Source organism: Saccopteryx bilineata, chromosome 5 (genome assembly GCF_036850765.1).
Source record: "Saccopteryx bilineata isolate mSacBil1 chromosome 5, mSacBil1_pri_phased_curated, whole genome shotgun sequence".
Taxonomy (NCBI): Eukaryota; Metazoa; Chordata; class Mammalia; order Chiroptera; family Emballonuridae; genus Saccopteryx; species Saccopteryx bilineata.
This window is the reverse complement of record NC_089494.1, coordinates 65920999-65943878: the sequence shown is the minus strand read 5'-3', so window position 1 is coordinate 65943878 and position 22880 is coordinate 65920999. Positions and strand designations below refer to the sequence as shown.

Here is a 22880-nt window from a genome sequence, read left to right as displayed (position 1 = left end):
AACTTTTGTTTTGACATTTCTTCATCTATGAAATAGGGGTTATCCTGACAGTTGAGTCAGTACATTAAAACTACTTACAGCAGGGTTGCAAACCCAGTGAACTCAGTCAGAGTTAACAGTGGTAGAGGTAGTATATACATGGTCTATTCAAAGTCTTCCATTTCTTTTGGCCTTAATCTGTGCAAATTCTACCTTTTGGCTTTAATGTGTGCAAATTCATCTCTATTTGCTTACCAAACAACGTCATGAAAATAAAGAGTACTGAGGTACTAAATGTTAAAAATAGCAAGTTCTTTCTCTTATTTAAAATCTAATTTATTCACTTACTCATTAAGAGACATTTATATATGTGTATGTGTCAGGCCCTTTGCTGAACAGAGGAATTACAAAGGCAAGTCAGATACAGTTCCGATAAAGAGCTGATAGTCCAGCGTGTGAAACAGATAAGAATCGGATGAGAACAGCTCAGCATGAAAAGTGCCTGGATAGAGGGATGCCTGGGGTACCCCCAGAGTGCCTGGCAAGGGGAGACCCCTGGGCCCTAGAACTGTCCTGAAGACAGTCGGGAAAGGGGGTTATTCCAGGTAGAGGGAGAGAATGAGTAGAGAGCAAAGGACAAAGACGTAGAGGTAATGAGAGCTTAGGGGTTTGGTGAAAAATTAATTGGCATTGCTGGAACTTGGCATGGGACGGGGCAGGCACCCGGTTATGATGGGCTAAGGAGCTTGGATTTGTTCCTTAGGCACTTGGGAGCCAATGAAGGGTTTCAAGCAAGGATGTGTTCCAGGAGGGTTGTTCTGACTGAGGTGTGGGGAATGGAGTAGAGCTAGGCAGAGCTGGAGCCAGAGAGATTAGTGAGAGCAGATCGTAGCAATGGCAAAAAACAAGATATTTAAGATAGTGGCAGTGTCAGGACTTACTGGTGGATTCAACAAGAGAGATTAAGGAAAGCAGAAGTTTCCCAAGGTCTACCCAAAGTGTGCTGCTTCCCTGCCATGGTTCAGAATGAAATCAAACAGAAGTTGCAAGACACTAAGAGACAGAGACAGAAAAATCTTTTCACTGAAGCTGCTTCATATTCCATCAAGTGCAAGGTCATGTACTTCCAGAGAATACACAAAGCTTCCAGTTTTTCACATACTGGACTATCAGCTCTTTATCAGGTCTTTAAGGTCCAAACAGTAGGGAGAAGTTGGTAGTGGGTAGTTTGAGGAGCCTAGAGGGGAGGGAGAAACCTGGAAAGGTGAAGGAAAGGATCTTATATAGAGGGAGACATTGGAGAGAGGAAGGAAGCAAGAGAGAGAGAGAGAGAGAGAGAGAAAGGAAGAGGGAGCGAGGATCAAGGGATTAAAGGGAAGATTGACTAGAAGGAACCTCAAGGTTGGGAAAGACACAGAACAGTTAGATGAAGATACTTAGAAATTTGAGGGGTGAGGGATTGGGAGCAGGGGGTAGAGGAAGTATCAATACTATAAGGAGACTCATGCTGAATGGCTTGTGTCTTTCCAAGAACCTGAGTAAGGTGGTTTTAGAATTGGGAGTTGTAGACCCCAAGGAAGCGATAAGTCTTTGAAACAGTCACTATGAGAAATAAGATAAAGGGTCCATTAAAGGTGGAAACAATGATTGCTCAATAGCACGCACACAAACAAAAAACTCAGGTGGAATTTAATAGCATTCCATTGTCAAGAAATTAATCGATGTTTAAGATAAGCAAGTACAGTGTTCAGGAGAGCATTTGACACTAGAACCTCTAAAAAAACTGTATCATCACCATCACCACATTTTTCATTTATTGTCTTTTATCATTTCTTAGCCAGAAGTAGGAGAGAAAAAAATCAGATACTGTGATTTTCTTCAGGCTTGAGACTGGCTTAGATGGACATGATGGGTGGACAGGGGCAAGGGAATCAAGGTGAGCAGGAGAGTGTCCCTGGGGCTTTGGGGTATGGAAGAAAGTGAATCCAGAGTGGCTTGTTGACTTTGAGTCTGGGTCAGGGTCATGGGATTGGCAGTTATAATGAAGATAAAGAGCATGTTCCATGAGGTGTCAAGAAAAGGGATTGTAGAACTGAGATCCTGGAAACTTTTGAGAGATAATTGGGAACTAGTTATAGCTGAATTTGTAGACTACTTTATGGAATATAAATAAATGTTTTTAAAGAGTTGCAAGGCCCTGGCCAGTTGGTTCAGTGGATAGAGCATTGGCCCAGTATATGGCCATCCCGTTCGATTCCTGGTCAGGGCACACAGAAGAAGCGACTACCTGCTTTTCTCCACCTTTCCTCCTCTTTCTCTCCCTCTTCCCCTCCTGCAGCCTGTGGCTCAACTGGTTCCAGCATAGCCCCAGGTGCTGGGATCAGCTCGGTTGATTCAAGCACCGGCCCCAGACAGCTTGCTGGGTGGATCCCAGTCAGGGCATGCATGAGTCTCACTATCTCCCCTTCTCTCACTTAAAAAAAAAAAAAGAGTTGACAAGTTGAGAAATTCTAAGATCAGTATGTGAGAAAAATTAACAAAGTGATTGGTAGGGAATGGAAAGATCAAAGAGTGATATTGGGGTAGGGGTAAAGAGAAAGGAACATAGAGGTCAGGTGCTGGAGAAGATGATATAAGAGGGTGACATGAATGTTTCAACAGGGAGAGGTTGGTTAGGAAGAACAACAAATGGGAAAAGGCAGAGGGGAGCAAGGATGGTGGCCCCTTCCCCTAACCCTTTACAGTGAATGGATGGAGGGAGGAGCTGGGGCAAGAGCATTATAGGGAGGTGGTCACTTTCAGTTATGATGAGGAGATAATGAGTGCTCAAGAATAAGGCACAGAATTATCTGTTGTTCACAATAGAGCAGGAGCTACACTGTGCATGAGGAAGGGCTTGAGTGGTGAGGCCCCATCTCACCTCTCCTGGTGTAAGCATCCTAGCACTTTTGAGTGGTGCAGTCTTTTAAGGCTGTGATTCCGATGTATATGTGATCACATCATATATATGAGGTGACATTGTACTATTTGAAATCTGATAGCGTTTGCTGATGCTGATTATAGTGTCTGAATAAAACCATTGAACTTTTGTTTTTCCAGTGATTTATAATTTTGCCATAACCTATATTTGATTCAGGTACAATCGAGAGCTTATGTATATAAGGCTTACTCTCTCAAAGGAGGTTAAACAGCCCTAAAATTCTGTGAACAAGTCTGGAGCTTCATTAGCTTCATTTTACTTGTCAGAGGTACTGTTAAGCCATTTTCTTTATGACAGCTCCCATTTCCTTGACCTTGAAAAGGACTTTTTCTTCAAACCAGTTTTGCAAATTCCTAAATTCATTGGTATCATCCGGTATGTCTAGTCACCATTAAAGTTCAGAATAGTAGACATGAAAACATGCTTTTTTATCACTTAACAAGAGTTAGTGGGAGAAGAGCCCAACCGCTGTCTGGAATGAGAATGCAGCAACTGGGTTAACTGCATTATGACCCCTCCTGCCTTCCAACCTCCCATGTACTCAACTGTAATCCTCAGTAAAATTACACAAGCTAGCGTGTCATTCCCTCTGCAGGTGGCTTGGGACAGGCTGAAACCACCAATGTTAAATTGTTAAATGCCAAAGGTCTACTCTATTGCTTGGTAGAAGAATTAAGTTGCTGATTGTTTTCTGCTCTGTTCAATAGATTTTGATTCTACCCTTGTAATTTGCCCGAGGCTGATTAAAACAATGACCTCAGCTTTTCTTATTTCTTCTCAACCTGCAGCAGTGACCTTTAAAAGCAGATTTCTCACTGTTTAGCTGATGAGCTTTTCCCAGTAAGCCTTGCTCACTCACTTCCTCTTACCAGCAAACATGAGCATGCGTGCACCCACATATCCCATATTACATACACTGATGGGTCCCTGGGCTCCTGTGTAAATGAATGGCTTCTAAATAAACATTTCATCAAGTGCTGAAGATGCTTTACACATAGGCAGTTCAAGATCCTCCTGCCCTGACAAGAAATAAATCCATACCTTATTATAATTAGTATTTGCTATTTATATATCTGTCTCTCTATAACTTAGAGAACAAATTCATATTCAATTTTCTGCTAGTGTCATTGATAAGATGCTGATTTATTGGAATTCTGGCCAAAACCATGCTTAGATGAAAAAACAGGGATATCCATCCAATAATAACTCTTCTACTTTTAAATCTATGTGTTGTAATGTTTGTTTGATAGAAACTTAAGTTCCAGGTCAAGATAGAGCTTATGTAGGTTAAGTTATCTAGGTAATATCTCCATCCATATTGGACTTTCAGTAGAATAGTGTCACATCTAGACAGTCTGGTATTGTTTTCACATTCTAGGTCTATGATTATATAATTATAGTCAAAAGTTTTTCTTTCATCAGATCTGTTATCAGAGGGCATACTGAAATGGAAATAATGATTTGGAAGAAATAGTCATCATCATTGACTTTGTTTCATCAGTAGTACTCTATCCTCAATTTTGAGTAACATTTTCCTTACTATAAGGAATCCATTGAATGTGGTGATAAGAGAGTGGTTCCTCTGATCTACCTGTAATGCTGGTGGCTGAGACAGGCAGGTTCACATTGGATTCAGGCAGATGGTAGAGGAACTGCAGAGCCAGAAAGCAGTGTGCCATTCCTGTTTAATAGATTCTCGCAACAGCAGACGAACAAACAGAAAAAAAGCAGTTCTTATGGCAACAGGCGAATGAACAGCCAAAATGACCCTCATAGTGGTAGGCAAGAGACCCACCAAAACCACACCACTGGTCCTTGAACTATGGGTTCTTGAACTCATAGGCTTACATAGGCTATGCCCATGTGGCCCTGCCACATGCTCATGCACCAATCATGCAAAGTACAAGTGAGCAAGCCTAACGCAGCTGTTTCCCATACACTATCCAAGGGTCAGTTTGTCCCTGTGCTCTATCCATGATCACAAAAGTCTTTGACTTAGAGTTTTGAGGACTTCTACCTTTAAGCCTGGACTCTTTCCCTTACTCCTTTTTATCCCTGTTTTGTCAATCCCAAAGATTTTGTATCTGGAATCTGTGTTAGTCATTCTTCAGGGCTTTGTTGTTCATCCTAGTTGGTGGTAAAGGGAAGACTGTGTCCTGCCACACCTATGTGGAGCTCCTGCAGCCCTGCTCTGACCTTCCTTCATGGAAGTCATTGTTTCCACAGGCATAGTTGACAGACAGGAAGAGGCTAAGGGACAAAGGAGTTACTTTTGAACAAAATATAGGTAAAACAAAACTTTTATGCCCCAAAGCTTTTTTAAACGAAAGGAATTTATTGAGCAGCATACTAGCCAGAAAAAGTCCCAGGTCCTGGGCATGCAATCTCAACCACCAGCAGCGGGGCTGGATGGAGAGGACATGTCCACCATCCCGGAGTAGACAGGCTCTTTCATACATTAGTTTAGGGAAGAAACACATAAGTCGTTTTGAAAGATTCTATATTGGCTAAAGATCAAGGGGTTGAGGAAGGTGCAGCACTAGTTCCGGAACAGGTGCATAGTCTGTAAGGAAGATGTGGTTGCTCTTCAGGAGTGGATGTGGGCCGTAGTCCGGAAAGTTTGTGCAAGATAAACAGATGCAGTGGCACCTGGTGGTCATTTATTCAGCTCTTCAGATAATTGCCAAAATAGCTACCTGGAGGTTAATTCAAAGTTCTGACTTACGTTCAGGAGTGTTATCAGTCTTTGTTGGTTGCAGTCTGCAGTTGTTAACTGATTAACGTCTCTTGTCTCTTTCTTCCAACTCTCCGGCCTACTATAATTTAACTTAGGACATCTAAGAATTTTCTCCTTGTCATGCATAATATTTGTTAATATTGTTCACAGGGCCAACAGCTCAAATGAAGAAGTCTGCAGGCCCAGTGATTAGATATTAAAGATCACTCACACGGCAATGGGTTTAGTTATAAGGCAGGTAGTATAGAGATTATATACTAGCCTGACTTGTGGTGGCGCAGTGGATAACGTGTTGACCTAGAATGCTGAGGTCGCTGGTTTGAAACCCTGGGCTTGCTTGGTCAAGGCACATATGGGGGTTGATGCTTCCTGCTCCTCCCCCTTCCCTCTTGCTCTCTCCCCTCTCTAAAATGAATAAATAAAATCTTTTTTAAAAAGAGAGAGAAATTATACTATAGTGAAGACAGCTGCACTTCAGGAATTTATTCCATCAGTTCAATTACCCCAGCATCTGAACCAGTTTGGTGACTTCTGCAGCCACTTTCCTATTCATGGGCTGGGCCCCATTCTCTTCTTCATCTGTGCCCACTGTGTCTTCAGGGATCTACCAGCCTCTGCCTCTCTGTTACTCACTCTTCAGATCCAGTTCCTTCTCTTCACCCATTTCCTTGGCTTTAATGTTTCAGAATTGCCTCATTGCTACTTGAAACAGGGACTCAGACACTAGTTTCTCCTCTTCTGATCACTGAAACCTAAAGGCAGCCCTACACACCACCATCCCCCACCACCATACCAACCCCAAATTCCAAGAATCAGTCCAAGCCACAGCTTGGAGTTTCTTCCTCTCAGAGTTATAACCCCCCAAACTCCATTTGTCTGGGAAGCCAGGCTTGGAAGACAACATACTTAAAGACTCATAAGAACAAATAGAACATCTAGGAAAATGCAATATAGATTTTGCTGCAATTTGAAAATATCTCCTGAGTCATTGAAACTGTAATACCTTACTGTGTACTCTTGACTTAATAGAATGCCTTTTGCTGCTTATCCACTTGTTTATATAACCCTCCTTTCCTCTAAGCTTTGGAATACTCAATTCAAGTATCTTTTTAGTTGCCAATCTGTAATTTTCACATTGAACAAGGAATTCTTCAGCAAAAATTGATAATAGATGCTATCCTCAAGTTAGGCACTAGGTGGAGCATGTGAATTTAGAGCAAATTTAAATTGTTGCTAAGTGACAACAAATCATTTAACTCAAGAAAACTAAAAAATTTAAACCAAATTTATTTTGATTACTTTAAACCAATACTAGACAAATACAAAACAATATAACACTTTTTATAAGTATATGTAATGTAGGATCAGGTAAATAAAGACATAAAAATTGAAATAAATAATTATTTTCTCTTCAATAGACTCTCCAGACCCCATAGCCACAGCAGGAGAATGAAGCAGGCAGAGGTTTCAATGAAGCGGGGAAGGGCAGAGATAGGGCTAGCAGACAGTTTTTCCCCTGGCAGAGAAAACAGAGTGAGCTTTATCAGAATGGAAAGATCTTGTGTGATGCTGGTGGTTGAGGCCAGGCAAGTTCACACTGAATTCGGGCAGACGGTCGGTAGAGAAACTGCGGAGCCGGAAAGCATCAGGCCATTACCCGTTGATTGGAGGCTCGCAGCGACAGGTGAGCGAATACATAAATGAAAAATGCATTTTGTAGTGGAGGGCAAGGGATCAGGAAAACTGCCCCTCACAACGGTGGCTGACCGAATCAGCCTCGCATTGGTGCAAAAGCGATCTGGGAGAATTGCCACTGAGGGAAAGCACCCATAGCTCTTCATAGAGACACACACATGGCTTTCTGCCATGTGCTCAGGCACTAATCAGGCAAAGTGCTTGCAGCTGGGTAACCAGCAAGCAAACCTAACACAGCTGTTAACAGCTGTTTTCCCCACATTCCACCCCTTTAGGGTTGCTCATCTCGCAATCTATGCCACAGGTATCTTCTGCGATGATCCCTGTGCAAGTAGTGAGGTACATTACATAAACATAAACAGTACAGACTGCAGCAACAGAATTACAAAGTACAAGTTATGGGTGAAACGAGAGAGTAGTCTGCAGCACCAAGAGAGGCCAATCTTTCCCTGCTGGCAGAATACAGGCCAAAAAAAAAAAAAAAAGAATACAGGCCAGAGTCTTGTCCACAGACAGCACAGTAGCTGGTACCAGAGGCTGCCCCCAGTGGGCATACAAAACCTCATTGGCCTGTACACCAGAATTTGCTGATTCTATGAGTAACAAAATGGGAGAACTCATTATGGGCCATAACAAAATTACAAAGATACCCTTTATAATGCTGCCTCCCTGAGCGCTCAAGGGATAATACATTTCTAGCTTAGGCGGCCCGATTCTGGTTGCCCAGGGAGTTAACTGGAAGCCCACTACTAGCCCCTTACCCCACAGTGCCAACAAGGCCACGTATTGCAGGTGGGGGCCTATACAGTCCAGGGCCATGTCCACTGAAGCCATTGGCCTTTAAGAAGGGCTGTTGGGGCAGGCCAGAGCACGTTGCCCTGCTGTCCAAAGCCCCGCTTGAGTAAAGTGTCCTTGGTGGGTATCTGTAACTAAATGGGAGCAGCTGTCTGGTGCAGGAGGGCCTCCACTGGAGCCGGGCCCCCCATCGAGGTCTCTCATTCAAAATCTGGAGTACCATCCACAAGCAGTGTGTCCATTCAGTAAGGGAGCTGGTGCCCCCTCTTGTTGCAGTCCCTGCTTTAAGCTTGGGGGGATCCTCCTCTCCTTCAGCTGTCTCCATTATATAATCTTGTAACTGTGCCACACACACACCAACCATTTTATTGGTAGCTGCTGGGGCTATTTGTTTTAGCAGCTGCCAAAGCTCCAAAAGAACTTTATTAGATTCCCCATCTAATTTCTCCCTATCTGCCTCGGCTACAATCAAATCTACCCACATCTGTGTTTGGGTAACCTTTATAGATCTGTTTCTCTTGTTAGCGGGGGTGGGGGGTGGGACCACTGGCAGCAGCCCTCACAGCTTTATGATTTCATGCCACCTCCATCTCACCCAAATCTGCTACTATCCGTGTCATCACATTGATGGGTTGCCCCACATAGAGGCTCAAGATAGCCGCTAATGACCCGAAAAGGGCTGATGGGGTGCTACAGAGAATAAGTTTCCTCATCCTTGCCATAAACACTTCCTCGTCTGGCCCATGAGACCTCAGGTAGAAAGCAGCATTCCTCATACTTAGCTCCCAGATGACCTACTGCATGCAGCTCCATATATGACTGACACTGACTCACTGCCCCCAGGGTGTCTCCAGCGTTCTGCCAAACTGTACAAATGGTGGCCATCACCCATTCTAATAGGGTATGGTTTCCTGGGTTGTTACGGCATTTCTAAAGACACTGCCTCAAGGAAAAGTGCATGGTAATGGCAGCCAATTTCTCCATCTCTGTTCTGGAGAGCATGATGTCATTCAGCCCTGTGTCCCACAACTGCAGCAACCAAGCTGCCAGGGGCTCAGTGAGTTTCTGCCTGAATTTTTCCTTTAACTCCATCAGCTCTGCCTGGGTACAGGGCCAGACCAGAGAGTGCTCAACTGCCTGTGGAGGGGGTTGTGCCTGCCCCTAAGGGACTCTGGGCTGCTGGGTTTTTACCTTCTGGGTGACCACCAGCCAGGCTCTGAGTCTGCAGACGGCAGTTTCAGCCCAAACCTCCTCCTTTTCCTCCTCCTCAGAAGATGAGGGTTTGAAAATGCCTGCTTCTGCCAACTCAGAGCCACTCTGCTGGCATGGATGCAGCTCCTTCTTCAGCAACTGCTTCAGCTCCTGCAGCTGCCTGCTGGCTCTTGGCCTGAAGCTGAAGCTCTTGAACCCACAGTTGTATCTCTAACAACTGTTACTGCCAACATTCAGCCTCTAGGGCAAATTGCAGCTCACAAACCTGTACTTCCTTCTCCAGTGACCATTCCAGTTTCATGCGCTGTTGTTGTTCAGCCTGTATTTTATACTGTAGCTCTCGAGAGTGGTCAGCCTCCTTCTCTAGCATTTGTTCCGATTTAAGCCATTGCTGGTTCTCAGCCTATGGCCTGAATTGCAGTTCTCGAATCTGCAACTCTTTCTCCAGTGACCACTCCACCTCATGCCATTGTTGGTGCTCAGTCTGCAGCTCATCCTGAAGCTTTTGACCTTGGGCAGACTCTTGCACAGAGCCACAGGAAACCGTATGCTGGAGAACAACGACCACTCCTCTATCCCACCCTTCAACTTTGGCGGCTCCATACCTATCTGATTCACATCCTGCTCACAGCATGTGATGTAATGCTGGTGGTTGAGGCCAGGTACATTCTCACAGAATTTGAGCAGATAGTAGAGGAAGAGAACTGTGAGGCCAGAAAGCCTCAGGCCATTACCCATTTATTGAAGGCTCACAGAGAAATGCAAGAGAATAAACAAAGGAAAACTGCTTTTTGCAGTGGAGGGTAAGGATTCAGGAAAACTGCCCCTTATGGTGGCAGCTGAGGGAATCAGGGAACTGCACCTTGCAGTAGCGGAGAGTCATCTGGGAGACTCATCACAGAGAAAGCACCCACAGCTTATCATAGAGACACGTGGCTTTCTGTCACATGCTCATATACTAATCATGCAAAGTGCTTGCAGCTGGGAAACCAGAGAGCAAGCCTAACACAGCCGTTTTCCCCTCAGCTTGCATCTGTATCAGTTTCTAAACTGTCAGCTTCATTTCTGGGAGCAAATTCTAAGAAATTTGATTGCCTGTACACATGGAAAAAGGCAATAACATTGCTAATAACAGTAGGAAAAACCTTTTAAAAGTTTTGTTGTTTATAAATTATTGTTGGAGAAGATTATTTGAGAGAATCAAGCTCAGATTTGCAGATAACATCTGTATGCTTCCCCAAGGTTCAGCCTGTGAGACAGGCAGACTGGCATTCAGACCATCCTCAGCAGGGTCCAGAAGAGAACCGTTCAGTCCTGGTGGCATTGCTTTGTAATGTTCACACTGAAAGTCACAACTTTCCAATAGAGTTTATTCATTTGTGATTTTGAAATTAAGGTTTTGTCAGGGCTTTAATTCTTAATTGGCTGTAAAAATCTCATTCAGCATGAAGCTTGACATCTTTGTATGCAGTGCAGGTTGCCTCTCAGTCCAAGGCATGAGTTACTGAAGTAAAAAAAAAAAGATATCCTGGGAAACTCTGCCATTGACTCAGTGGCATCTTGAATTCTAATTTTGAACTCTGATTTCCAGTCTTGTTACTGTTTGTTGCTCCAAGACCCAGGCATCCTGTCCAGGGTACGTAGTTTCTTTCAGTGGAGAGAGAAAGAGGAGAATTGCTTACTCCATCATGACAAGAATCAGATCTGTGGACAATTTTTTAAATTCTTGATTTATTTTTGTCAAAAGATTTGTAAAATAAACTAAACTAATATAGCCTATATCACATAATTGCAAGGTATAAATAGAGGGAGGAGATAAACTAGCTGAATTTAAGATGATAAGAATTTAATAATTTATGACAAATATGCTGGGATATTTTATTTTATGAACTTCCAGGGGGGGGAATGCTTAGGTTTTGTGTAGAGAGAATTTGGCTGGAAATATGCACCCTTCTGCTGTTTTTCCTAGCAAAGTAGTTAGAAGCCAGCAGCAGATTTAAGATTTATAAAAATTTGTACAGTGGTACCTTGAGATATGAACAGACCAACATACGAATTTTTTTTAAGTTATGAGCTGCGACTTGGTTCGTATTTTTGTTCAAGATCCAAGCGGAATTCCGAGATATGAGTTGTGATTCAGGAAGCTGCCGCTAGTTGGCGCGTTGCCACTTGGGTCCATTATCGGCAGTTTGATATACAAGTTGACTGACGAGTTTGGTTACAGAATGAATTAAATTCGTATCTCAAGGTACCACTGTATTTTAAACCCATTTGATTTATCTTTGATATAACTGTTATGTTAGAACAAAGATGATTAAATCACCCTGTTTAATAATAAAAATGCTTAGGTTATAAATTAGATTTTATTTAGTATATATATTAAGCTTCATCTACTTTGGACTTTTATGGGAATTAGCAGCAAAACTGGTTCCAGCACTGGAGACTACTAATTCCATACTTTACATACCTTTCTTCAAAATATCAGTGATGAGGATTAGGAAGAAATGTTTAATGTAATGGGCAGGGAGAAAAAAAAGTCAACGATCTCTTTGCCCATTTCCACTGTGCTATAAACTCAGGATTCGATATGCAGAGCTGCTGAGTTTGATTCTTCCTTATTATCTACTTTTGTGAAATGTGTGTAGCAAGGGACAGAGTGCACATTAGGATGCCATGATGCCTACGTGCTACTTAGAGCAAAACATTTAGTAAAACCAGCCTCTGGGACCTGGCAAGACGGACCTGCCCCCTTTACAGCTGTGTTATGGTGGGCCTAGCAGGTGATAGGGAAGAGCCACGCAGGGATGCTTCTCTGCTGATGAATTTATAATACCTGGGAGGACATTTCACATGCGGTTTTCTTTAGTTAATGCTATTCTGAGTAATGTGTGGAGTTGTGCAAACTGTTAATTCCAAATTTGGACAAGAATGTATGAATAGCACTTTGGTACCTTTTTCCAACCCTTTTGCATTTTTATATCTGTGACTGTGTTAGCTTTCACAGCCACCTGTGAGATAGATGGACCAGTCATGAGTGATTCTATTTATAGATGAAGAAAACTGACACGCTGGCTGTTTAGGGTTTGCTGAGTGGCCCACACGGCATTACTCATACCCTGAAACTAGGACCCAGAGCTCTCAGCTTCTAGGCCAGTGCTTTCCCTATATCGCAGTGAACAGTGAACAGTTTAGGAAAGAAATTGTGGGAAGGCCTACTTTGACCTTGAATTAATTTTATACCTTAAAGAACTATATTGATTGCCAGCCAAGGTTTTTAAAATGCCAGTGAGCAACAACACACACACAAGAGCAAATAAGAAGGTGCGCTTAAGGAAGGATACTGAGTGCTGCTTTCTTTCTAATGACAAGAGATGGGAATCAGCCTCATGGTGATCAGCATTTTTACACACACACACACACACACACACAAACACACACAGGACAAAAGCAAGTGTGCTGAGTAAAACTGGCAGTATATAATTAAATATACAGAATGTGTATATTGTTCATGGGTACATATATGTGCATGGTCATTATTTAAAAATAGACAGGAAGGAAGGATACCCACGAAATAGTGTTTACTCAGGAAAGGTGAACGGTATGGAACAGGGGTCAAAGGAACTTTAAATAAAAAAATACAACGTAAGCAATATTTTTACTTGTTCTCAATATCATTTTTATTGAATTTATTGGAGTGACATTGGATCATAACTTTATACAGGTTTCAGGTGAACAGTTGTGTAGTACAGTGTTTATATATTGCATGTGTGTGCACCACCCCAAGTCAAGTCTCCCTCCATCACCATCTATCGCCCTCTACCCTCCGCCAGCTTCCTCACCCCCTTTCCCTCCTGCGGTCCCCACACTGGTGTTTGTGTCTGTAACTTTATTTTCTTTGCTTACTCCCTTCACTTTTTTCACCCAAACACCCAACCCCCATCCCCTCTGACAGCTGTAAGTCTACTATTTCTATTTTGTTTGTTTATTTTGTTCCTATACAAGTGAAATTATATGGTACTTTCTCTGGCTTATTTTACTTAACATAATAATCTTCAGGTCTATCCATAAGCATTTATTGACTTATTAATATTTGCTATATTATTCTATGAAGTTTTCTAGATATTAAAGTCTCTCAAAAAGTTGGAAGGGGTACTAGTGGATAGCATGAAGGGACCTCAAGGGAAGTACCCCAATAAAAACTATATGCCTAGCCCTGGCCGGTTGGCTCAGCGGTAGAGCGTCGGCCTGGCGTGCGGGGGACCCGGGTTCGATTCCCGGCCAGGGCACATAGGAGAAGCGCCCATTTGCTTCTCCACCCCCCCCTTCCTCTCTGTCTCTCTCTTCCCCTCCCACAGCGGAGGCTCCATTGGAGCAAAGATAGCCCAGGCGCTGGGGATGGCTCCTTGGCCTCTGCCCCAGGCGCTAGAGTGGCTCTGGTCTCAACAGAGTGACGCCCCCTGGTGGGCGTGCCGGGTGGATCCCAGTCGGGCACATGCGGGAGTCTGTCTGACTGTCTCTCCCCGTTTCCAGCTTCAGAAAAAAAAAATACAAAAAAAACCCCAAACAACTATATGCCTAACAGTGAAGAGAAAAAATGTGAGGAAGTGCTGCGATTGGCATTTAAGAAAAGCAGATATGAGTTTTAGATGGACCCAGTTGGTGATGCTTCCTACTGTGGTAGAAGATTGGCTTGGGCTCTGAAGCTCACCCTGCCCCTGAGAGTTCTCCAGTGACAGGGAGAGAGCTTGGGGACATGGACTGCACTTGCTCTTCCTGCCCCTTTCTCTGCAGTCTCTGAACATGTCATGCAATGAAACTGTGAGTCATTCTCGTTGCGTTTTTTTCTGCTACATTATTACCATCTTTGAGCTAATATTCTCTGTATAAACTTCTAGGCGTGAAAGGATGCATACCAGAAGACCCTATCATGTGGAAGATGCTGAAAAATACTGCCTTGAGGATGATTTGGTCAATCTTGAGGTTTTGGATGAGGTACTAAATATTTAGTAGATAATTCTCCCTGATAACATTTGTTTCGTGTGAATGTTCTGACCTTTCTTTTGTAGCCCATATTCTCCTAAAGTCACTTGAAAATCGAATTGTTTGTATACCCTTGGTGAAGCTCAGAGAGCATTCCATAGCTGTGACATCCGAATTGTGCTCTTTTATAGTCATCCAAATGTCCTAAATGATGATGAGAAAGGGAGTTAGATTTTTCCCATAAAGCTCTTTATATTGTAGGTGTGAATGTTATTATTATCAGCAGAAAATTATTTTCTGTTTAAAGTGCAGTTTAACCCTTAAATTTAGATAGTTGTTTGGTCTTCATAAAGAAAAGCTTCACTTAAGAAAATAGTGAAATTAATATAGCTTAAATTCTAAACTTAAAAACTGTAATAATCCTCATTTAAAATATGCATGTTTAATAGAGCAGTTAATTGTACTGGACCTGCTTCTCCTGATTCTAACTCTGGGGACCCTTAACTGCAATGCATGAATCACTAAAGTATAATATAAAAGTGTTCAATTCTATATTCTTTGAGAAATAAAGTTATTATTTTGTTTATACTTTATCAATAGGAATGAGCTATTAAATCAGTTCTAAATAGAACATTTTGATTGGGTGAAATAAGTATTTCCTATAACAAATAAAGCCTTTGCTGGATATTTAGTGTCTTTTAGCAAGTTCCAGATGAATATCTTTCAGATATTCCTATTTTTTTTTATGTCAAGGCAATTATCTGCTTTTACAATCATTAGAGTCATTGTATGATATAAATTGACGACATTTATCTTTTAGAGGAAAATATTCTTGTAAGAATGTTTGTTCTTATTTTTGGACTCTCTCCCTTGATTGGAATTAATGTTTTCTCTCAACATCATTTATCCTCTTTTTAGGATACAATTATTCATCAGTTGCAGAAGCGTTATGTGGACTTGCTGATTTACACATACGTTGGAGACATCTTAATTGCCTTAAACCCCTTCCAGAATCTAAGCATATACTCTCCGCAGGTAAGGGATACTTTAAGAACATGTTGCTTCTTAATAGAAAATTAAACATCACAAGGGGAAAAGAAAAGAAAGAGAAAGTGAGACTAAACCTATGGTACCTGAGTGGTAACCCCAAACTGCAGAGAATAATGCAGCACAGAGGGAATTCTTACATTGGGAGGAACTTTGTAAAGGAAGATGTAACAATGATAGCTAACATTCATTTAGTGCTGACTACAGGCACTGGGTCACCTTGTTTACTTCTCACAACCCTGGGACACAGGTACTATTATTAAGCCTACTTGGTTCACAAGGAGACTTAACATAGTGAAGTTTACTCCCTTACATGAGCTTATGCAATCAATAAGTGAAGAACTGGGATTTGACCTCAGGCCTGTCAACTCCAGAGCCCGTGCTCTATAGCATTCCTGATGCTCCAATTCCCCCAATAAGTGACAAAGCCTTGGTTTCATGGGAAACCATTAGAAGATCCAGTGGAACAGTAGAAGGATCCTTTGAATTATTTTTTTTTCAGTTTTCCAGACTTTATCATGGGGTGAAGCGTGCCTCCAATCCCCCCCACATCTTTGCATCAGCAGATGCTGCTTACCAATGCATGGTTACTTTCAGCAAAGACCAGGTAAGAAGTCATGTTCCTTTTCTACAAAGTCATACAGTAGGATGTATTCTGTCTTCCTCTGCAGCTCTTAAGTTTTCCTGAAAGCTTTCCATTCTGATTGCTGGTGTTGACTCAAGGAAATAGGAAAGGCAATAGTGGAACAGGAACAGTGATAAAGCCAATGTAGCAGGAGAACTTGAAAACCCTTTTCAAGAAACATGAAACTTTCATGTCAAGAGCACTTACTTTCCCTGATAAAATGTAATAAGGATAGCTCTAATATGCCTATGAGACCTAGAGCTAACACAAACCTGATTACATGTAATGATCATAATAGAAACAAGATGTAGAATGACAAATGAAATTCACTTCTATTAAGGTCTCAAAATTCTCATAGTCCAGTTCTTTTTGTATGAAATATTGCTCACAGGTTGGCAGTGGTCATGGACCACACTGTTTAGCTGCTGAAAAATTGTGATGGATTTGGTAAAGACTGAACAAACCTTACACTCATTGCTAGTTAAACCCATGTTTGAACTTTCTGGGCCTCCAGTTCAGAGTGGCCCGGAGTAGCATATCCAACCTTTGACCTTCCCTTTACTTTCAATATGTATGTTTTCCTTTGTGTCTTCATTCTGTTTAAAATAGAATTAATCTAATTTGGTGAGGAAATTTTACAAAGGAACTGTGTGTATATTACCTGAGACCTGTAAAATCTCTGTTTTAGATTTGTTTAGGAATAGATAAAATTAAAAGAGTGCAGATTACAAAATGGAGTACACAGTTTCACCATAGGTTACAAACTTGGCTTCTGCAAATTCTGATCTTTCGCAGAAACTGACTTCTGAAGTGTCCATAGATTGCACAGAGAGGAAGTAAATAGAGAGAGATAGGTGTGTTTCTCAAATTAAGAAGTTGCCCTACCATGTTGTTGTGTTTTTTTTCCTGACATCATATATTGTCTTTTCCAACACCAACCAATTCTCCAATTCTCCAATACCAACTGGATGTCCACAATTAATCAATTTAATTCTAACCCTCTATCTGGAGTCAACACGGAGCTCACGGGTTCAGTACTCAGTCCCACAAGATTGCTCCCACTTCAGGTGCCAGCTGACAATGGGATGCCAGGTCACTCACACTTCTGTCTGGCAGACTACAAATTTAGGGATTCTCACAATCCCCTTCAGGTTTGATAATTCACTAGGATGACTCACAGAACTCAGGAAACACGACTTACATTTACTGGTTTACTGTAAAGGATGCAGCTCAGGAACAACCGAATGAAGGCGCGCGTAGGGCAAAGAGCAGGGAAGAGGAGCATTGCAAATCTTCCAAGCCTTCTCTGCGCACGCCCCTCCCAGCACCTCAGCACATTCACATCAGAATGAGGCTCTTTGAATCTTGCTGATGGAGAATTTTGGTGATTCACTCAATCTCTAGCCCCTCTCTACTCTCCAGAAGTTGGAATGAAGGGGCTGAATGTTCCCACTCTCTAACCATATGTTTGATCTTTCTGGTGGCCAGCCCCGATCCTGAAGCCCCACCTTGAACCACTTGGGCAGCAGTTGAGTTGAAAGGTACTTGTTTGTGAATAACAAAAGATGTTCCTGTAACTCCTGTCATTCAGGAAATTCCGAGGGTTTTAGGAGCTCTGTGCAGGGAACTAGACAAAGACCAAACATATGAGGGTTTTTTTTGTCATTGTTATACCATACCGTATCCACTAATCTCTTTTATACTTAAAGAGCTCCTAGAAATGAATGATAATATCAACATACAAAAAAGTAGATAAAGTATATGAACTGATCACACACACAAAAAAATATGAATGACCTTAAATATATGAAAAGATACCTAACCTCACTCATAATTTAAAAAATGCAAATAAAACTATGCTGATATACCATTTTTTGCCTATCAGATTGGCAAAAAAAAATCCAACATACTCTGTTTGGTGAGGCTGTAGGAGAATAGGCACTTCATATATTGGTACAATCCTTTGGGAAGCAATTTGGTACTATACATTAAATATACAAATGTATTTACCTTTTCATGCAACAATCCCATTTCTAGGAATTTCTTCTATAGCTGAAGCTACATATAAATATAATGACCTATGTATAGTGTTATTCATTGCAATAGTGTTTGTAATACTAAAGGGAAGGAAGCTCAAGTATCTATTCATATGGGCCTGGTTAAATAGATTGCAGTGCATCTATACAGTGGAACAGAGGCCACTATGAAAAGGTTGAAGAAGCTCTCAGTGTACTGAAAAGTGAAGATATATTGCTGAGTAAGAAATTCATGGGGACAGTAGTGGATGTCTTATGACAACCATAGCTGAACCCCCTGGGGTTTACTGTGCTGTGACTTCTTCACCGACACTCCATTTTCCACGCCAGTGCATTGTCATCAGCGGGGAAAGTGGCTCTGGGAAGACGGAAAGCGCCCACCTGATTGTTCAGCATTTGACTTTCTTGGGAAAGGTACTGACCACCTGCTTCATGTACTGTGGCTAAAGTCTCTGCAGAGTACCTGCATATTTTACAAGTGATGGAAACACTGTGGGTTTTTTTAAGGGTTTGTGTAAAAATATTCTATCTTTATCATGTTTGCCTCCTGATAGCTAGGGCTGTGAAGCTGTCAGCCTGTAGTCTTTCTTTTATGTAGTGAGGAAAACAATGCCAGCCGAGTTTACTAGATTATTAGTAATTAATTTTTTTAATGTTTTTAATGCTATAAAAACATTTAGTCATTAAGAAATAAAAGTGGTTAAACATTAGGAACAAGATCAGGGAGAACGACTAAGGTGATTAAAGGATTGGAAAATAGAAATCTTTGAGCAAAAGTTGAAGAAAATGAAATTTTTTCAGCTTGGTGAAATGTGCATTGAAGGAATGACTTCAAAATGGTCTATCAGTTATTTATGCTCAGAATTAGTATATTATGAGACTCAGAAAGAACTTAAGGAATATTTTTTACAGATAAGGCTTATGAATATTATAATGGATGACTGAAACAAGTTAGTCTCTAAAATTTTTTCTAAATGGTTTAGGCATTTTATCTGTTGAGGATGTTAGATGATGTATGGCTGGATATAAAAACTGATGACCTAATCTAGCGTCATCTGACACCTAAATACCAGGGAGTTGTTCATCTGAGAAAACAATGCTGGAGGTTGATGCTAATTTCCCCAAATGGAGTTCTTCCTCAAAGTATCAATAACGTGAATTCTATGGGCAGGGAAGGGTACCTAGCAAATTTGCTGGATTAGTTTTTCTGGAGACTCCTTGTGACTGCTCTCTGTTTGGCACAGGCCAATAATCAGACCTTGAGAGAGAAAATTCTGCAAGTCAACTCCCTGGTGGAAGCCTTTGGGAATGCATGCACGGCCATCAACGACAATTCCAGCCGTTTTGGAAAATATCTGGAAATGATGTTTACACCAACCGGAGCTGTAATGGGGGCAAGAATCTCTGAATATCTCCTTGAAAAGTCCAGAGTTATAAAACAGGCAATGTAGGTGCACTATTTTTTTTACAGCTTTGGGTATTTTAATTGCTGCATTTCTACTCTTGTTCTTATAATCCTGATAGCTAGGATGGTTTCCCCCAGCCGGTTTCCCCCCACCCAGCTTCCCCAGGAGCACAGAATTACTTAAGCGAAGGATAAATTGTGATTTCTAACCAAAAACATGTTTAGAAGTAGAGTACAAAGGGATGATGTGGGATTACTTTGGGATAGGTATGCCACTTCTCCTGAGTTGGTTATACCAGGTAGAATTGAACAACATTGCACATACTTCTAAAAATGATTGGGTCCCTTAAAATTGAACCTGGATATAAAATTGAAAAATATTGATAATATTCGACATGTTAATTTTTTCCCTCTAGGTTGAGAGAGGACAACATATTTTCTTTTAAGAAGAGCAGTATAGCAGTAGTGATCAATAGCTCTGATATTTACTGTGTGACCTTGGGTATGTCACTTAACCTCTCTGTGTCTCATCTGTGAAATGGAGATGCTATTAGAGCCTAACTCAGTGCTCTGCTGTGAAGATTCATGAATTTGTTTATATAAAATTCCTTTTAAAAGTGCCTGGTATGGATATGTTCTCAGAGTTTGCCACTCTTCCTGTTATTATTGCCACTGGGGGCCACCAGACTTCCTCAGGAACATGGCTCCATTCATGTGTTATTCAGTAATTATCTGTTGCATTCTTGAGGTATGACAGTGCTATGCTTCCTTCTGAGTTTGCAAGAGTAAATAAAATAAACTAGGCCCCAGTATTCAGGGAGCTCATAGTGGATGGGGGGGGGGGTGTCCAGAGAAGGATCTTAAATGCAGAACACCTTAAATGCAGAACAACTCTGAGAAGTGCCAGGAAGTAACGTAAGGAGCTGTGAAGGTAAAACAGGAGAAGGAAGGGCACATAACCTAGTCCAGGAGTGAGCTCGATGTGTATGAACATTGTATCTGAGACCTGAAGATCTATAGAAGTTAGCCAGTGAGGTGGGGAAGGAATGTGGAGGGAGAGAGGGGCCGAGATGAGACTGAGACCAGATGATGCAGGGCTTTGGAACCAGGCTGAGCAAACTTATTCTAACTGCAGTTATTCTTCTGAACCTTATTCTAAAGGCAATAGGAAGCCATTTAATGTTTCTAAGAAGGAGAGTCATAAAACCCAAGTTGTGTTTAGAAGTGATTGTTCTGGCTTCAGTAGGGTGAATGGATTGGAGGAGAAGTATTGTGTTGAGGCTGTTGGGATACGGCTGCCAAATCCGTTTGAGAGACTGTTGAACAGGACCGAGAGGGCAGCAGTGGCGATGGGAGAGGGAGAGGAATGATGCATCTGAGAGAGCTTATGCAGGCAGAATCCACAGGACTTGTTCCAGGTTAAGAATCCAAGCAATGCCCTGGCCAGTTGGTTCAGTGGATAGAGCATCAACCCGGCGTGCAGACATCCCAGGTTCAATCCGTGGTCAGGGAACACATGAGAACTGACCATCTGCTTCTCTTTCCCTCCTGCTCCCCCTTCTCACTCTCTTCCCCTCTTGTAGCCAGTGGCTCAGTTGGTTCGAGCATCAGCCCTGGGTGCGGTGCATCAGCCCCAGACGAGGGTTGCCAGGTGAATTCCAGTCGGGGCGCATGCAGGAGTCTGTCTCTTACTTAAAAAGAAAAAAAGAATCCAAGCATCTTCTTCTACCACACACAGTTTTCTCACAAAATAGGGACTGATGTGAATAAAATTAAACAAGTGAAAAAAAGGATAGAGTTAGTCATTTTAGCTTCCCTGTGTCTTCTTGATTAATTTTTATGAGATCCCTTATTTCTTTCTCTCCAAATTAGGGTGATTTTAAAGGTTAGGGAGCTACCTCTGACAGAGTATAAACTGCAGTTTCCTGTGTTCAAATGTAAAGTGGTCTTTTACAAAGGTGATGTGAGGACAGTCCCAATCACAGTTATGCCACTTACTGTGTATGTTGTTTATTAATAAATATCCTTCTACCTTTCCTTGAATACAAAAAGGGGGAACTAAAGCTGACTTCACAGAGCTGTTATAAGAATTAAATAAAAAGATATGTGATAGTAAACCATAATGTATTATTATTAAATTTAATCAATATGACAGCATGGATAGAGTAAAACAGACTAAAGATGCTGGGTGAGTAGAAGATGGGACTTTCACAAGTCCTATTCAGCTAAACTGTTTGGTTCTGTCCTCTTCTGGGCACATAGTAGGATTCTTTTTCTTGGCACCTTATAGCTGTGTATGGTCATGTGACTAATTCTGGCAAATGAACATCTAATGAAAAGACCCTCTAGAGGTCTGGCAAAGTGTAAGATGGTGGCTGATTCATCAGCCTGGACCCATGAGGGATTGTAATGAACACAATCCCTCCCCCTGCCTGTTGGCTTTCAATGGATGTGCTCTGAACAAGAAGTAAATCTTTGTTGAGTCAGGCCACTAAAATCTTGGGATGTTTGTTATTGCAACAGAACCAGGCCAATCCTGACAGATACAGGGATAAAAAGCAAATTGAAATTATGCTAGGAATGGAGGTTGGTAGGCAAAGCTCAAAAGAATTGAGAACTAGAGGTATCTGCAAAAAAATAAAAATAAAGAAACTATGGGAAGATAAGACCAAGACAGGTAAGCCAAAGTTAAGTACATTTGCCAGAGGTTAAAGAACAAGTGGCATTCATACCAGGCATACCAGTTCATAAAGCCCTATAAGGGCTTTTGTATTTCAGTAAATGGTGCCACCATCACCACATGCTCAAGTTAGAAACCTGAGAGGTAGACCCAAGCTCCCTTTTCCTTCCTACCTTTGTTTATTCTATCAAGATGTTCTTTTAGTTGTTTCTCCAAAATGTATCTTTAGGCTTATTCTTGTTCTTCATCATCACAGCCTTACCTGGTCCAGGCCACTTGCTCCCTCACCCACACCTCCTAATTAGTCTTCCTGCATCTATCTTGACTTCTTACAATCTAGTCTTCATCTTGCAGGTAGAACGTACGTTTCTCAGCACAAATGTGTTCATGTTACACACTTATAGTGCATCCTGGCTCCAGTTTGAAACACTTCAAATAATTCTAATTGAATAATCGACAGAATCCCCATTATGATCCAACAAGTCCTAGGGTGAGCTGGCCTTGCCTACCTGTTCACCCCCTCTCACTAGCACTCCTTTGGTTCTGCGTGGGTTTGCACTCTGAGCCTGTGTGTGTGTGTGTGTGTGTGTGTGTGTTTGCTGTGCTGCTCCCTCTCTTGGAGTGCTTTCCCCCTTCACTCTGGAGTTCCTTCCAGTCACTTCTCAAGATTCAGAGTTTGAGTGAAGTGTTATCTCTTTAGAGAGTTCTT

The 22880-nt window shown here is 41.8% G+C and overlaps 1 protein-coding gene across 5 annotated transcripts in view; it reads left to right on the top strand.

The window, feature by feature from the left end:
- MYO3B (myosin IIIB) overlaps positions 1-22880 on the top strand; it is a 577608-nt gene that overhangs the window by 235476 nt on the left and 319252 nt on the right. For all 5 annotated transcript variants that reach the window (XM_066280402.1, XM_066280405.1, XM_066280403.1 and 2 more), the window contains 5 exons: positions 14294-14390; positions 15297-15413; positions 15928-16032; positions 18417-18500; positions 19331-19533. In XM_066280402.1, the coding sequence (XP_066136499.1) occupies positions 14294-14390; positions 15297-15413; positions 15928-16032; positions 18417-18500; positions 19331-19533 (606 nt within the window). The remainder of the gene's footprint in view (positions 1-14293; positions 14391-15296; positions 15414-15927; positions 16033-18416; positions 18501-19330; positions 19534-22880) is intronic.